General features: G+C 35.2%; 1 protein-coding gene across 8 annotated transcripts in view; it reads left to right on the plus strand.

The window, feature by feature from the left end:
* KIAA0825 (KIAA0825 ortholog) overlaps positions 1 to 16,965 on the plus strand; it is a 234,162-nt gene that overhangs the window by 118,473 nt on the left and 98,724 nt on the right. For 7 of the 8 annotated variants that reach the window (XM_072921924.1, XM_072921922.1, XM_012577417.5 and 4 more), the window contains 2 exons: positions 2,314 to 2,469; positions 5,626 to 5,720. In XM_072921924.1, coding sequence (XP_072778025.1) covers positions 2,314 to 2,469; positions 5,626 to 5,720 — 251 coding nt within the window. Of the gene's footprint in view, positions 1 to 2,313; positions 2,470 to 5,625; positions 5,721 to 16,965 lie in introns of those variants that run through there. The other variant, XM_072921928.1, reaches the window with a different exon arrangement.

Here is a 16,965-nt window from a genome sequence, read left to right on the forward strand (position 1 = left end):
TTTTCACATTTTTGAAACATGACCATGACCCTTTCAAAGCCTACAATATTTACTATACTAAAGGACATCTTAATATAATACATTTACTATTGCTGAATAATCTCTTCATCAAAACCAACTCCACAGTATTCTCTTAAAGACAGAAAAATATCTTTACTGAAGTCAGCTGTATACCACTTGAATTTTCTAACCCTGGCAAGCAGGTGTTACTGAAATTGGTCAAAATCTCCTTCCTAACACTACTGTAGCACTAAGAAGAAGACATTCTTTATTACAGTGCCAGATGCCATAGGGATCTCCACCAGAATTGTGCATATCGGGTACAGACAAGCTCCTGCTTTATATACTTTATTTTTCATACACATTCAACGACTTTCCCCGAATGAACCATTCATATAATCATCACTTCCTAGAGACCCATAACATGTCTTTCTCCCCCTCCACGCCCCCCGCCCCCGCCCATAAGCTTTGCACATGTGTTCGTCTGTCCCGGGGGTCCCTCTGGTGGTCTCTGGTGGTCCCAGACCTCAAAGTTACCCATTCAGTGAAGTGGTGCGGCTTTCCAAAACGGGAGCTGAGATGGCAAAACCAGGATGGTTCATTATTTTGTTAATGTTTAACGTGATCCTACAGACTATGTATTGTGCCGTTCTGTAGAACTACTGGTTTTGCAAAATAAGCATTGTGTTTTCCCACCAACTGAGCAAATAGTTCGTCATCTGGCAACACATGGACAGCTATTTCCAGTATTGCTTCTGAAAAAGCAACACAATCTGCTTCTGCTGACTCTGTTACATCTAGAGGTCTAGGTTGCTTTAATCTAGAGATTTTGTAAAAATGTGTACATGGAAGGCAGTATATTTATGAAAATTTGGTAGATGTACAGAAATAGCTTTTAAATAACCTCCTTCAACGTGGCTCTGAAATCTTTATTATGGCATAAAGTAGTAAATGAATAAATGGGGAAATAAAAATCCAGATATTTTTGAAATGAAAAGGTGAGTAAAAATAGATAAAAGAGGGTATGTTTTCACAGGTGCTTTGTGATATTGTTTTAGGCAGAAAAAAGCTCAATTTGTTTTTCTTCTTTTGGTTTGTTGAGTTTTATTTCCATACACTAAGATAATTTTGTGATTCTCTTGGTCAGACATGACATTTGATTGCAACCAGCAGAGACAGTCCTTCTCTTGCCCTTGTGCTTTTCCACTCGTAGCCCTGCCCCCACCCCCCCACCCCCCACTCCTGCCTTTGTACTAGTACTAGAAATCATGTGGCTTGTTTATCTGGATGAAACCTTTTTTTTTCTCTGGCTGTTTCACAACATATGCTAGATATGCTAGTGCTAACACAAGGGAGGAACAGCTGCAGTTTCAGCTGTGGTCTGAAACTGAATTTGTGCCCTTCAGGTTAGGCCATAGTTGGGCAAGTTTAATGAGATGATGAAATTTTTCCTCTAGAAAGACCTACTAAGAGGCGCAGGATGCCTTGACAGGTAGTTTGCCTGTTATTCCATCTCAGTAGTACTGCAAATAAGAGAAGCATTTGCATCCACCCATCCTAATGACTCACCTTGTGTACTTGCTCCCTGTAATGGTCTTCATTTTAATAACAGTAAACTGTTTAATCACAGTAGTTATTCTATCAAATGGATGTATAAGTGTTTCATTATCTAGTTCTTCATAAGATTGTTCTATTTAATCACAACACTTTATTGGCCTGCAATGATTTATTTACACCGTAGTCGAAGAAGTGAAAACAGAAAAGTTGGTGTCCAAAATAATAATGCGTCTGTTACAGTATAGTTTCTAAAATTGCAATGCAAATCATACTGCTTCTAGTCCTTGAATGTTTAAGCAGCTAAAAATAGCTTTGAAGAGTGGGAGATTATTTATTTCCTCTCTTTAAAAAAAATGGTAAGAATATGTTAATCAAAGAATTGATTTATAGTCATGTAGTAATTGTTGACTGTTTTCCAAAGTTTAATTCAAAAGACATGAAAAACATTTGTTGTCCTCTTCTACATAAACCTAGCATATATATATATAAAATGAGAACGCATAATTTGACAACAATTTCAAAGTAACAGGTTAGATTGTTCTGTTTTGCTCAAGTTGGGTGCATGCTTTTCGAGGTTATTTCTTGTTCGTTGTAAAATAGTGATATTCTTAAAAACATTTCTATTTTTTAAGAGATTGTTAATTCCCCACTATATTGAAAGGAACTTCTTTCAAATTTGTGCTTGAAATGTAGGCAAATTTCACTTAGAAAGCTAGGTGGCTTGTATTATTCTGTGGTTGCTTTTTCTTCCAAAAGGAATATTTGAAAGAGCAGCTGTCTTGTGAGAACTCTTCTGAAGATGGTGTTACCTCGAGTCAATGTCAGCCTTTGATGCTGAAGGGCAGAGAAGAGCAACCTGTCTTCAACCCTTTCCAGGTGTACAGACAATCTTATGCAAAAGTATTCAATCAGGTTTGTGAAAATCTGAAACCTTTGTTATAATATAATTTTTACTTGTTGGTATTATTATGACCATGGCAATGACAAAGACTGAATGTATGAAAATTGACTTATTTATGTGTATTCACATTTAATGAAGCAGAAAGGAATATTATTTCTTGGGAGTGTAATGAGGGTACCCTGTACAATATCACATTGTTCAAAAAGCCATTACCCGCCTTTTCTTTGATTGAAATTATTGCATGTAAGAGCAATTTGCATTTCCATACATTTTCTGTGCTCAATATAATGAGGGAAAGCCCATAGCAGCCATGATATTTATTACATCTGTGCAATAGTACATAGGGTTAGTCTTAGTCCTTTGAAAAATCATGTCAGAATTCTAAGTTCACTTCTATAATCTTCCTTATGGGTCTTTCACAGATATGTTGAACAGTCAAGTAAAGAATGCTTTAGAAATAGAGATTTTACAGAACAGTGAGACTAAGTGGGTTAAAACACACCACACACAAAAAGTCATCAATTTATCTGCTTTACTTTAAGTTATGCTTATAATATGTAAAAGATTACAGTTTTCTTATAGAATTTAGTTTCCTGATAATGGAACAGTTAAAAAAAGAGATCTAGTTGCCTAAATCTCTGCCAGAGCGTTCTATGACCAATTCATTATACTAAATGCTAAACAGTTTCTGATACCACTTTTACATTTAAAAAAACTTATGCCATTTTTTCTCATATATCCTTAATATGTCATCAACATTTTTTATTCCAGCATTCAATTCAAATATTTGAAAAGATGTGGTATTACAGTGACTCGAAATTCACTTTTCAGACTTGTGTGGAAATACATCCTTTTTCAGTGCAGCCCTGCTTATACGCAGTGTAATCTTTCCAATTTTGACTATTTTGGTCTATTTCATCAGTTCTATTGCTGTAAAATATACTTGTTTTTCTTACTTGTTTAATGAATGCTTAATCATTGTCATGTTGCAATAAAAGTGTTAATATCCTTAAAAAGGATACCCATACCACAAGGCTTCTCAAGGCTTTTCACTCCAGAGAAACATGCTTTATAGAATCTTTTAATCAATAGAATAATTTAATAGCTTGCGTTGAAAGGGACCTTCCTATCAAGAATCACAGAACCACAGGATGGGTGAGATTGGAAGGGACCACAGTGTGTCGTCTGGTCCAGCCTCCCTGCTCAAGCAGGGTCATCCTAGAACACATGGGCAGAGAATTGTGTCCAGATGGTTCTTGAGTATCTCCAGTGAGGGAGACTCAACAGCCTCTCTGGGGAGTCTGTTCCAGTGCTCAGTCAGCCAGGCAGTAAGGAAGTTCTTCCTCATACTCAGCCCAGAAAGCCAACGGTGTGATGAGCTGCATCAAAAGGAGCATGACCAGCACGTCAAGGGGGTTGATTCTGTTCCTCTACTCCATTCCGGTTGAGACCCCACCTGCAGTGCAGCGTCCAGCTCAGGGGTCCCCAGCACAGGAAGGACATGGAGCTGTTGGAGTTCAGATGCAGAACACCAAAATCACTAGAGGGACGGAGCACTTCTCCTATGAAGAAAGGCCAAGAGAATTGCAGTTGTTTGGTCTGGAAAAGAGACAGCTTTGGGGTGACCTAATTGCAGTCCTGCAGTACTTGAAAGAGGCCTACAAGAAAGATGGAGAAGGACATTTTACATGAGCATGTAGTGACAGGACAAAAGAGAATGGATTCAAAGTGACAAAGAGTAGCTTTAGATTAGATATTAGAGAGAAGTTATTTCCTGTGCAGGTGGCAAGGCACTGGAACAGGTTGCCCAGAGAAGCTGTGATTGTCCCATCTATTTAAAGCATTTTAGGCTAGGCTGGGCAGAGCTCTGAGACAGCTGGTCTAGTGAAAGGTGTGCCTTGCCCATGGCAAGCGCTTGGAACACAATGATCTTTCAAACCTCAATCGTTCTATAATTCTCTTCTCTGATTCTATTTCTAAACTTAATGATGTTATTAAATAGTTTAGTTTTCTTTACCATTAAATTGTACATTTATTTAGTGGTGGGGACTGTCCATTTAATAAACAGTGATCAGTATAATTGAGTGTCCGGTTTCCAATGAAAATTATTGCCAGTGCCTGTAGAAGATGCCAGAGCACTGGCAAGGAACCTTTTCTTATTCATTCACTTTCTGCTTTCTCAGTATTTTATTTTTTCTTGTTACCCTTATTTGCCCTTCATACTCTATATTTCACCTTTGTTTTTCTACTCTACTTTAACATGCATGGCAAAGTTGAGGGATAGGGAGTAAATTAAGTAAGGAGAAGGAAAGTGATAAAATATAGATGGAAGGAATAGGAGAGATTGTAGTGATTCTACTCTCCCAGAGGAACCAAGTGCTGTCTGTAAGAAGAAAAAGATGCACTCCAAGTTATACTTTACTGTTATTTAGGTTTATTTCCATTGTTTTGACATGCTTAAACATTTTTTTTACTACTCAGTGCTATTTCAGTGTTGCAGCAGTAACTTCATACTTATTTCCTCCCAAGAAGATTAAATTATAGTCACTACTTCACCATTGCTGACAATGAAAAGGAATATTATGCAACAGGATTTACTTTTTTTTTTAAATAAGAATGTTGTATATGGTCTTTTGTCTGCCCTCTGATGATGTAGATTGCTTTTGTTTATTAAATAAGCAATATGGAGTTATATTTGTTCATCTTTTCTAGATTTAATGCTGTTAATAATACAGCATTAAATCACTCTAATTATGATACAGGTTGCTTCTTGTATTCCAGCTATACCAAATTTTTCATAACATAACTTCTTGCTCACAGCAGAAAATGCAAATTGCTGCTATATGAAAAGTAGCCAACTGTTTTGTTTTTTGGACAAAGAGTAAAGCTCTCAGACAGAGCAGTTGATCAGAATGCCATCAACAGTTGGAATAATAATGGTTAAAAAAACTGATTTATCTTTTTTTAAATAGTTTCTATGTCCCTAGTTAATTAATTGCCATTTTATTGGAATAAAAACCTTCTTCTGTGGACATGATTGATATCATCTTTTTAAGTCCTCATTCTAGACCCCCCTCTTTGGTCAGTAAATCACAGCTGGAGCTTTAGTGTACTGATAATATTAATACTGATTAATAACTGACTAGCTTCTTTCTATGTATCAACAGTCAGCCATTACTGAATGGAACTGGGATTGGTCGAGCTTACTGCCAGGTTACTTGGGACTGAATCAGATGGCCTTCAGGGTGCTGCTGACACACAGGTAATGGGATTTTGGCAAATCATCACATTTTCCTTTTTTATTTTTGACTTTGTAATTGTGAATACACAAAGATTTTAGTGGTGAAATTTGTAAAGCAAATTCTGCATTTCTTTTTAAATACATATTTTTAAAATGTAATAACATTTTTTCTGTAGTATTTGATCCATACTCAAATGTCTTTCAATTCCTGTTTTGAGGTGTATAATTTGTTCTTTCTGTCTGAGACAGAAGAATATGAATATATGTTGACATTGCACTTAAGTAATGCTTTGGAAAAAAATTAGTAATATTGCAAATCTGTACTGCTCAGGGGGATTTCAGCAGAGAATTTACGCTATGTTTACTAAAGTTGCAAAGTATCTTAAATTCAGCTGGGGGCATGGCAAGCGTACCTAGAAATAGAAAGTGTTTCCTTAATAGTTTTCAATTAATCAAACTTAGTCTCATATTTTATTGCCTTTTCTCTTGTAAAATGTAACTGCTTAATTCAGAAAATGCAATTTCTTATATTCAGAAAAAAATAGGTGGAATTATTTTGAGAGGGTTGTGTGGTCAGTTTGTTTGTTGTTTGTTTTCTGTTAATATTATTCACTTGTGAAAACTGGAAAACTTACATGTTGCACACTAAACTAAGACATTCTCTTCTTAATTCTGAATCCTCTGATGAAACCTAATAAGATCCTATCAGTCAACATTTAAACTGACTGTTCCTCTATCTAGAAACTAGAGTGACAATTTCAAAAGTGTGTGAATTTGCATTTCATAAAGGTTTTGGGTTTTTGTTTCATTTTCTCAATTTATCACTATCACTTAGTCTTAAACATTTAAGTCTTCCTTCATTTCATATATAAAATACTTTTACAGTCTGTTTTGTGTCTTCCATCTGAATTCAGATAAGATTGCTTCTTTCCCAAAATGTTCTTTTCAAAAAGTTTAATTGCACAAAAAACTATAGCAGCAAAAATTTGTTATTCAGTTCCCTTCTTGATGTCCTTTGTTACCCGTTACCAGAACAAATTTGAAACTTCACAGACTTTTTGTGTTAAATGTCAGAGAAAATACAGTAATTTTTTTATTATTTTGATGGTTCTCCTATTGATTGCTATCTCATGTCCTTCATTAAAAATTAAGTAGACTGTCCTTTTATAAGAGGCTCTTGGACTAAAACTGGTTCTTGAACTTAGCTTCATGTTATTGTCATAGATATGAGCCAAAGGGAGCAGAGGGCTGCTGTGATTTTCAGAGGAAACATTTTGTGTGGACATTTCATGTTCAGTGTTCCCTTAAAATGCATCTTATTTTTCTTTTGATCTCTTTATAGACATTAAAAAGAAATCATGTGTATGCCTTCTCTGTCCTTCTCTGTATTTCACATCCTTGTTGTATCATCTAGTTTTTAAATTTTAATTAATTCCCTAATTGTTATCATCTTTCCTAATTTGAAAATGTCTTCATTCATTGCCCTTCTACATGGTAGGGCAGTTCTCATCTAGAAGTGACATTATGCAATAATTAATGATTAGAGCATGGATCTATTATTTCAATCACTCTACAAACCAACACATTGTTTAGATCCACTGTGATTGTAAAAAATAGAATAGCTGATCCAGTATCTGCGGTAGCAGCCAGCATCGACAACACAACTTGTCTTTATCTGACTTTATCATAGCTAAAGTGTGTCTGCTCATATTTTCCAGCTTACTAGGACAGTTCTAGCTGTTCTTGTGGCTACATAAGCAAGCTTTGCAGTAAGGCTCAGGTGAACCCTCTCTTTAGGTGATTCTTCATGATGCTTCCTAGAACTGCATAAATTTCAGCCTTACTTGTGCTCAAGACTTAATGTTCAATCTGAATGAGTGTGTGATTATTTTGACCTCCCGTTTATGGTGGACCTGTTCTGTTTCTACTGTTTCCCTCCTGAGATGGGACCATGGGCAGTATTTGAGCTGTTTCAGAACCATCAGTTTATAAAGTGGAGCACGATAATATTTTAATTACTCCTTCCTTTGAGGCGTGCTAAAGCTTTCCCTGAAACGTTATGTCTGTGCAGGCAAAAATATTTTCACCAGTTCACAGTGGTGTTGGCGGAAAAAAAAGTGACAATGCTTAGGGGACTCATTTACAAGGGAAATGCTCCCCTAACCTAGTTAATGACTGAGTTAGGTGAGAGGGTGTTATGAGAACATTGTCCCAGAGCCAGCGAATGTTAGGTAAATTAATTAGTTGGTGGTTAGGGGAAATTAGGACTGGTTAAAAAGGAAATGAATTTTTGTCTACTACTCATTGCTGGCTTCATACAATGATGGGAATCGAATCTGTGCATTCCTATGATCCTCGAAATAAAAGTGTCCAGGAAATTTTTCAAATTAAAGATGTGGTGGTTGTAAGGCTCCAGAATCCTCTCACTGAGTCCCTTAAAGGGGCTTACTGGGATATATGTGTGTACCCTGATTTAGATGCAAGGGAGGAATACCAACAAGAAACTCCTTAAGAATCAAAACAACAAAATCTTAACTGGTAAACTTGAGAAAATCAGGGAACTTTAGAAAAAGTTTAAAGCAACATTGAATCAATATGAAGCATTTGACAAAACATTAATTTAGCAAGGTCTAAGGCCATTCAATTTAACAAACTTCAACCCATCTGATTTTAATTACTCAAAAATAAATAATATGTATGTATATATGTATATTATATATATAGTTCAAACTACAAGAATAAAAATTAAAATGTTTTTCTCAATTATACTTGAAACAGTATATTTTAGTAATAAGACGATTAACATTCAACTAACTTATGAATTTGATTTACACAAGTTTTAAAAAATATCCCACATACTTGCAGTGATACATGCTGCCTTTTCAAGTCTTGGACTCACTTGTTCATCCTTAGTTACTCCAATAACAAGTGGGGTTCCTTACCTCTAATACATGTATTAAAGCAAGAAGAGCAATTGTTATTTAATTACCCGTATCTCGACTTATAGTTAGTGTCCTGCTCATAAAGTTACAATTGTTATTGTCTGGTGAAATCTGTGTGTTGAAAATCAGCAAGAAGTACTTAGCAGTAGGCAAAAAGCTGGTGTGTTGTCAACACTGAGGCACAATTCCAGAGCACAGTACCATGCATTATCCTTCTTGTTTATGTACTCTCTTTGATATAAAAGTTAAATTTATGACCATTAATTTTCAGAGGAATATCTTGCCAACTTGTACATGGTTAGAAGATATTATTATTTTGCTGCACTTTGAGATGTGACCTGCCTTGCACAGTTGAGCAGGACTTTCAGGTGCACTGAATACTTTATGATAATGTAAATATATTCCTGTCACTATAAAGAGAAAAAAAGAGATATTTTTGTAACATGTGAACCCATTATCCAATATTGCATTTGTTTGCAGTTCTAAAGAGGAATGGCTGCGATTCCCTCCTTTACACTTAAGGAGGTTTCACTAAGCACTGGTGCCTGTGCAGGGACGAGTAGTGATTTAGTTGGAATAATGTCAATCCTGCTACAGGTGCAGGCTGATAGCTATAGGAACAGATAGAGAAGAACTCATGACTGGCAAAACCAAAAACAGTCAGAACCTTCAGAATAGAAAGCTTAACAACTTAATAACTGAGAGGGGAATGGGAATGTGTTACTTTTACCATAAGTGTGTCAGGTGAGAAATAGTAAAAAGTTTGAAAAACTATAGAAATTAAAACTAGAATTTGTTCAAGTGGATAAAAATGCTATAAAAATGTCTAAACTGAAAATTAGAATTTGATTTCCAACAGATAAGCCAGTGTTGCTCAAGACAAACTTTCCAGAAAATGTTTGTACAGTGATCTGAGCTTAAATAGTTTTAAGTTGGAACAGTATAGGCAAGTATCTAGTCAACTTTTGGTCATGTATTGTTTTGATGAACTGCCCAGCAGCTTCTGAAAGTTGAAAACATGGAGATGTTCATATACTAGCTTTCAGGAAACTGTAAAAAATGAGTAAGTTTGTTTTTTACTAAAACTGGATAAAATCTGTAGGCTTTGTTGCTAAAGCTATAAGTCAACTATTAATGATGGTTGGTGAAGAGCTAGGGTGCCATTACTATTGCAGTAATCATCACCTGCTTGGTGTTAGTATAGATGATGGCCTTATAATGCATATAGGAACGTTTGCTGCAAAATAGATATAAACCTTCAGATCCCTTGGACTACAGATTTTTTTTTCATTTTTTCAGACTGCATTCTTGCTGATAAACTACTGGGCTGTTTACAAGTGGTTTTGCATTTTGGGTAGGCAAAAACTATCATTAGTAGCAGAGTACTGTCCTAGAATTGAGAAAACCTTGTACCTAGTGTCTCTTTATTAAAATCTTTTCAACTGTATTGCCTTTTGCAAATTCATTTGTTTATATAGTTGTGGCATTTTTTCCCATGTTAGAGCTAGGGGATAAAATTACGTGTTTTGACTTTGATTAAGCTTAATAAAACTGAAGTAAGAAAATCTTGTTTAGAATTTTGAATGATTGCAGGGCAAAATTTGCATAGCACTTGTATATTCTAGTGAACACACAGACACCATCTGTTAAGAATGATAGCCATATGGTGAACTATTTATAGAAAATGTTTATATTCATTGTGTTGTTGATTATCTAGATATCCAGAAAATGCAGTTTTAAAATCTAGTTTATCAATGCGGGGAAAAATTTATTATGTGGTTTTGAAACAGGAAAGAATGCCAACAAACTGCATGTGTTTTTTTGTGTGTCAAAGATTTTTTATAAAATTTTACAAAAGCCTAAATCTGTGAAATGAATGAATGAAATAATACCTCCATGGTATTAAAAGTAGGAAGTTCTCTAACAATCTTCTTTGGAAGAAACAAATTATGGAAGAGCGGTTACTGACATGATGCCAAGACAGAGAGCTTATCTGCATTGCAGAGGACAGCAGTCTTACACCTAGTGAACTTCTAGGTATGTTAATATGTCTTCTAAACTGCAGACGGTCCCAGACTTTTGGTATCCAAATTTTCTGGATATTGGAAATTCATACTGTTGCTATAGTTAAAAGTCAGCTATTAATGATGGTTGGTGAAGAGCTAGGATGCCATTAATATTGCAGTAATCATCACCTTCTTGGTGTTAGTATAAATTAAGCTCTTATAATGCATATGATAACAGGCTTTCCAAAATGCATGGGAGGCTATGAAAGGCCTCATTGCTCTTGTATCAAAAGAAGTAGGTGAAAGGTATTCATCCATTATTGTACATCACTTGGTTAATCATGAATTCAGGTTTAGACCCTAGTGCTGGATGTACCAAAAAAAGCCAATGGGATTTTGTGGAAAATCTCACTTTGACCTTTCTGGGTGAGCAAGGATCCTGTTCCATAAATGAGTTGGTCAATAACAAGGTATATGTCACATCTGTCACCATAAGGATTATCTTTTGTCTGCTTATCCTCTTCTGACATAGCTAATCAGACCAGACTGTGACTTGAAAAAATCTGTCAGAAGTAGACTTAGTTCCCTGCCTGGCACTTTTAAAGCACTGGTGGCAGAACATAAATCAATAAGAAAAAGGGAACAGAGGTACACACTGTTTGACTGCCATTCAGGCCCCTATCATGCATACAGTTACAGCATGAATTTCAGAAGTAAATGAGGTTAAAGATGAGGTTTCCCATATGCAATACATTTTCTGATTGTTATCAGTCTCTCTCTTATGCATATATATTGATGAATCATATGAAAAAAATATCCTCTGATTACAATCTCCAACAGAATGTACTAAAAACATAAGGATTGCCATATCCCATTTAACCTCACTTAATATGAGCTACTTTTTAATACTTGGGAGTCCTTTATGATGAGGCCTTTGCTAGCTTTGTGATATGAAAACATGCACTTACCAGCTCGCTTTTAATTAACAACTATAAAATTGCTTAAGTAAGGTTACATGTTATTGGAAGCTTTTTTCATTGCTCAAACCTGGCTTCTAGAAAAATGAAAATAAAATTAATGAAAAAGAAGAAACTATTGCTGGTACATACTTTTGCATTTAAAAGTGTTGTAAGTACAGTGTGTTGGCTAGGGCAGAGATCTGTAATCCAAAACTCTTTCTTCTTTCTTCTTCTCTTTCTGTCTCACACTATCTTGGTTCCCCATTTGAATTAGAGTGCATCTGTCTATATTTTTATATCCTTTGATATGCTTTTATCTTGGTTTTTGAATGGTATTCCACAATTTAGTGCTCCTTCTGAGACTCTCCAAACTACTGAAACACTGCTTACTCCTTTCCCCGTTCCCTCTGCTCCCCCATGATGCTATGGAGAGGAGAGTAAGAGGCACAAAACATAAACATCATGGGTTGAAACAAGAGCAGTTTACTAGAAACAGCACTGAATGAAGAAAACAAGTAGTAACAGCAACAGTACTAACAACAGAGGGTACGATAAAGAGGCAAGCAATTTACATGGAAACCCCCTGACAAGAGATAATACTCAACTGCTCCCTCCACCCCACTGACCTAGAAGAGAACCCTTTCCCCATCCTCAGAAAACTGCATAAGGTGGTATAGAGACCTTCAGGTCTCAGCCATTCCCCTTCCTGGCCAGTGCAAAAATTAATTCTCTCCTGCCCAGAACCAGGATGGCTTTGATGGGAATACTCCTAGGTGTATTCAATGTATTGTGTTAATAATTGTGTATTTATTGTTAGGATTCATTGACTCATTTAAAGGTATGTATCTTTTCTTCATAACTAGGTATTTTTGTGTGCTATAAGTCATTACTTGGAAGTGTGGTACTTTGGCATTTTTATCACTATATAATTAACCTGATGATTGCTATCCTGTGACTTAGGTGGCTTTTCTTAAAAACAGATATTTATTTTCATCTGTAAATAATTTTCCTTCCTTTCAACTCTGTCTCAAATCCTTTTATCACTAGGGATTCTAAAGTGGAGATACTCATGTTCATTTTTCTTGTCTATTCTTTTCTTTTTCCTCTTTCAGACTCCTATTGATCCAAGTTTTCATTCTTAATAGATGCACAGTTATATAGTGATTGTAAATGTAATGTAAGTGTAATGCGTAATTGCTTAATGTATAAATGTGAATTAATGCATTCAAACTGTTGACTTCCCTGATTGTACACAGTGGCTTAGCTTCTCATCTTATCTATAGACTTTCTTGCTATACCTGCAAGGGAAGACACTGCAGGATACAAGCTGACAAGCTAAAATTCTGTCTTGTCTATCAAGGCATTGTTTCTTCCTTTTGCTGCTTTTAGATAAGGGATTTTTCATCAAAGTTTTAGTAATGTAGAGTAATTCGATTTCCATACTGGGATCTCAGTTTCTTTGTAAGCTGTAATGAGCTGAGACAAGCCAAGTCCCCTCTAAGGTAGAGGGGGAAGTATTAATACCAGAGTTAAACAGATGGAAAATCTGGTCATGCAAGTCACTTTTAAGGTTTCTTCTACACTACACTGCAAAATCAGTCTGTAGCAAAGTAAAGAGTAGAACCTAGTTCTTTTTACTAAATTTAAGATCCAGAGCTACCGCAAAACTAGCTGATCTGTGGTAGCTGTTGCTACGCTCAGTTCCTTTGCGGCAACAAAGGGGAGGTGACACAGCTTTAGTGAGGCCTTAATGGTTATCTAATTTGAGTCACCTTGCATTCATTTTAGGAAGTGGTAGTCCCATTAGTTTTTCTCTGAAGGAAATGGGGAAGACTCTATGCTTTTTCCTAACCTTGAAATATTCACTGTTGCAACAACAAAGCAAGTATTGAGGACTGGTGGCTACAGTGTGGATCCCAGACCTTTGCAGCTGTGTTATGTCTTAAAGCTATGGCTTTCCCAAAGTTATTGACTTCTGTCATGGCTTTCCTGGATATACTTCCTCTATCCTGCCAGACTGGCACTGCTTAAGAAAGGATGACAAGTCCTAGGGATCTTATTGTTTCTTCCCTAAGTCCAGTTGTTAATATCAAATTGACCTTGGAAGTTTTACAATCACAATGCAGATACAGCAAAGTTGGTCAGTTTTACATGAACTCTTAATAGGCTTTGTGGAGTGAGTAGTATGTTTAAAATCTGCCTATACACTGTGATTTGGGTGTTTCTGATGCTGACTGATGATTCGACCCAGAAAAACTTTTTGATTGGGATTTTTCTTCCCCCTGAGCTTCTTTCTAGGGTCTAGCAACAAAATTTGGTCTTTGTGAAGAGTGGGAAGCCATTGTGCATCCTGCCTCATATACCGAAGAGGGAATTAAGAATTGTCATTCTTTACATTGTCAATGACGCTGTAAAATGTCATTGAAGAAAGCTTTTTCATGTTAGTCTTTAGATTGACAGGTTATGACAAAACTGCATTCATGTTGCTTGAATACATCTTTTGTCTAGTTTTACATGCTTTTTGACTTGTCTAGAAAATGACATATTAAGGTTTTCATTAGCCTTAACCAGGTGTGATTTTCTTTATGGAAGATGCCTTGGTAGGACTACAGCTGAAGGTGAGTAAACCAGTGAAGCTTAGAAATGCCACAGCCCTTCTTCAGATGGTAGCAGAGAATTGAAAGACTCATTAATCAGCAGCCAAGTCACAGATGTGATGTCTTTCCTGCAACAGCCAACAGACTGTGAAAGTCACATCCAACATGTAAAACTGTTAAACAAGGCACATTTACAAACATTTTTTTCCCATTTTTTTCTTTCCATTTTACATGAAAAACACAACTCTTCATGTTTTCATTATTGATTTCCTTTATTTTAAACAAAAGTATTTCTTTGTTTTCCAAGCAATACTATGTAGTTTAGGAAACAAAAGTAAACACTGACACTGTTTTTGTCCTTTGTTCCTTCTAATACAACATATTCATTTAAATGGAAACACAGTTTTGATTGCAGTGATTAATGTAAAGAGTTTTAATATTATAAATTTTTGTACACAGAAAATTTTCAGGGAAGTTTTGATAGGAAAAAAAAATTAATACAGGGATTTTCTGCATATAAATGACTGGCTATTTTCTTAATGATTTTCCAGTACTTTCCCCTACTACAAGAATCATCTGGAACAAAGATTCAGTCGTGCTGTAGTGCTGCAATGTAGACAGTCATAAAATGTTTAAAGTGAAATTACTTAGAAGATTTTATTAGTCAATCAACCTGCACTGAATTTTTCCCCTGCACTGATGGGAAAAACCTATAGTAAGAAGCCAAAGAACGAAATTGCCGTACAATTTTTCCACATTATGTTTCCTTAAACTTTCCTGATCCCCTGGAATGAAGCAGTCTGATCAGAAGTCTTATACTTCCCCATCATTTTTTTTTCCATCACATTGTCTTTAAATTGATATATTGCCCATGGATAAAATTTAATTTTACTCTGTCAAAGAGCAGTGAGTATGAATTTGTTAGAATTTTTGTATTTCCTAATTCCTTGGTCTCCATAATTTTCACATTTTTCCAAAAATAAATGTTTACTATAATAAAATTTACTATAATAAAAATTATTCTTTAAAATCTGAGTGAGATGGGAACAGTTTCCCACCATCATCTGGGATGAATAATTTCTTAACAGCCGTAGTCCAATTTTCTGCTTCCCTCTTTAGAACGTCTGTCTTACTTTGGATCTTCATATCCAGAAATTAATTTTAATTTTTTTGATTTGCAATCCACATTCCTCACTTTTTTTTCTTTTTTTTTTTTTTTTTCTTTTTTTTTTTTTCCCCAGGATTGCCAGTTGCAAAGTTATTTTGGTCTTATTCAATTTAAGTAAACTGAACTGTGTATAAGTATAATTGCTTCTCACTCAGTAAATGCTGTAGTGCATGCAAAAGACAAGGAAACAATAGAGCTGCATTTATTGTAGCAATAAGGTCTTAAATTATTGGTATATCAAAAGTTATAACTGCTTTGCCTTTACAAATTTCTGTAGGCAGATATTTGATTATACATCTCTTTAAGATATGTTTGTAACAGACTTTTTGTGTTTACTCAAATGTGGTGCTACTGCTTCTTTTTGGAGGCCTTGTTAAGGCATATAAAGCTATCATGTTGTCACTTTAGAAAGAACTGTTGTTATTTCTCTTTAACAACTGTTTTTTGCTTTTTAAAGAGATTTCACAATTGGGATCAGGGACAATTTTAGCTTTGTTTCATGTTTTACCATAAATTATTGCCTAAATTTTTGCCCATTAGCTTTCTGTTGTTGCTTTAACTCAGTAATTAAACACCTCTGAAAAAGACCCACCCTCTAAAATAATACAGAAATTATCTTTTTAATTGTACTAATAAAGACTATGATAGCTGAATTTAAATACTACCAAACTCTTCCCACAAAAGTATTAATGAAATTATATCAGTCAGTAAATATAGTCAACAAAATAGCTATCATGATTTCTCTTGGGATAATTACATGGGTAATTTAACAGTACATTCGGATAAAAACTGAGAGCATTGATGTGATATATAGTTAAACCTCTGTAAATGGTATGTAGAAAATAAAAGTAAAAAAGAAACCTTTAAAAATATGTAGTAGCTCTTTAACAGTAAATTCGTTTTCCATTTCTGTCTTATTTTTGGCATCTCATTATTTATTGTTTCATATGGAGTCACTGTCAGATCATGCAATAGAAAAAGTGGGCTTTATAGCCTATAAGTGAATGCAGAGACGCATATCTCAGTGGGAAATGGTTGTTACATGAGAAAATTTGATAGAGTGGTTTCAGAATTTTAGTGTTAAAAGTGAATGGTCATTGATCTTTGTCTGTCTAAACTTCAGTGCCATATTGTCAAGGTTCACGAGGTGACCTATGGTATTCATATACTATGAAGTTATGTTCACAGATCATTCTCCAACATCATGCCCAAGCCTAAATGTTTGGACATTAACTGATCTGAGTTCACCAGCTTCAGTCTATAACTTTCTGAGTAAGAAAAAATCAGACAAAGAGTGCTGCTTTTTTCTATTACTTTTTCACCGGGAAAGGTGTGAGTCCAGAACAAGTTTTGTGTGATCAGGCTTTAATAGTGTTTTCACTATTGGTAAAATTTTTTCATAGAAAATTAACAATTAAAAGCCCATGCTTTAGTTCATAGTAGCTTAAAGAAATTGCTCTAATACATCTTGAAGTATGTGTTGTCAGTTTGTCGTTTACTTATTTATGTTTATTTCAGTGAGGATTGAGCTTCCTTTGCAGAAGGAAAGCTCTTCCTTATACATGATATTTTAATTCTTTCATCAATTTATGAC

The sequence above is a fragment of the Taeniopygia guttata genome, chromosome Z, assembly GCF_048771995.1.
Source record: "Taeniopygia guttata chromosome Z, bTaeGut7.mat, whole genome shotgun sequence".
Classification (NCBI taxonomy): domain Eukaryota; kingdom Metazoa; phylum Chordata; class Aves; order Passeriformes; family Estrildidae; genus Taeniopygia; species Taeniopygia guttata.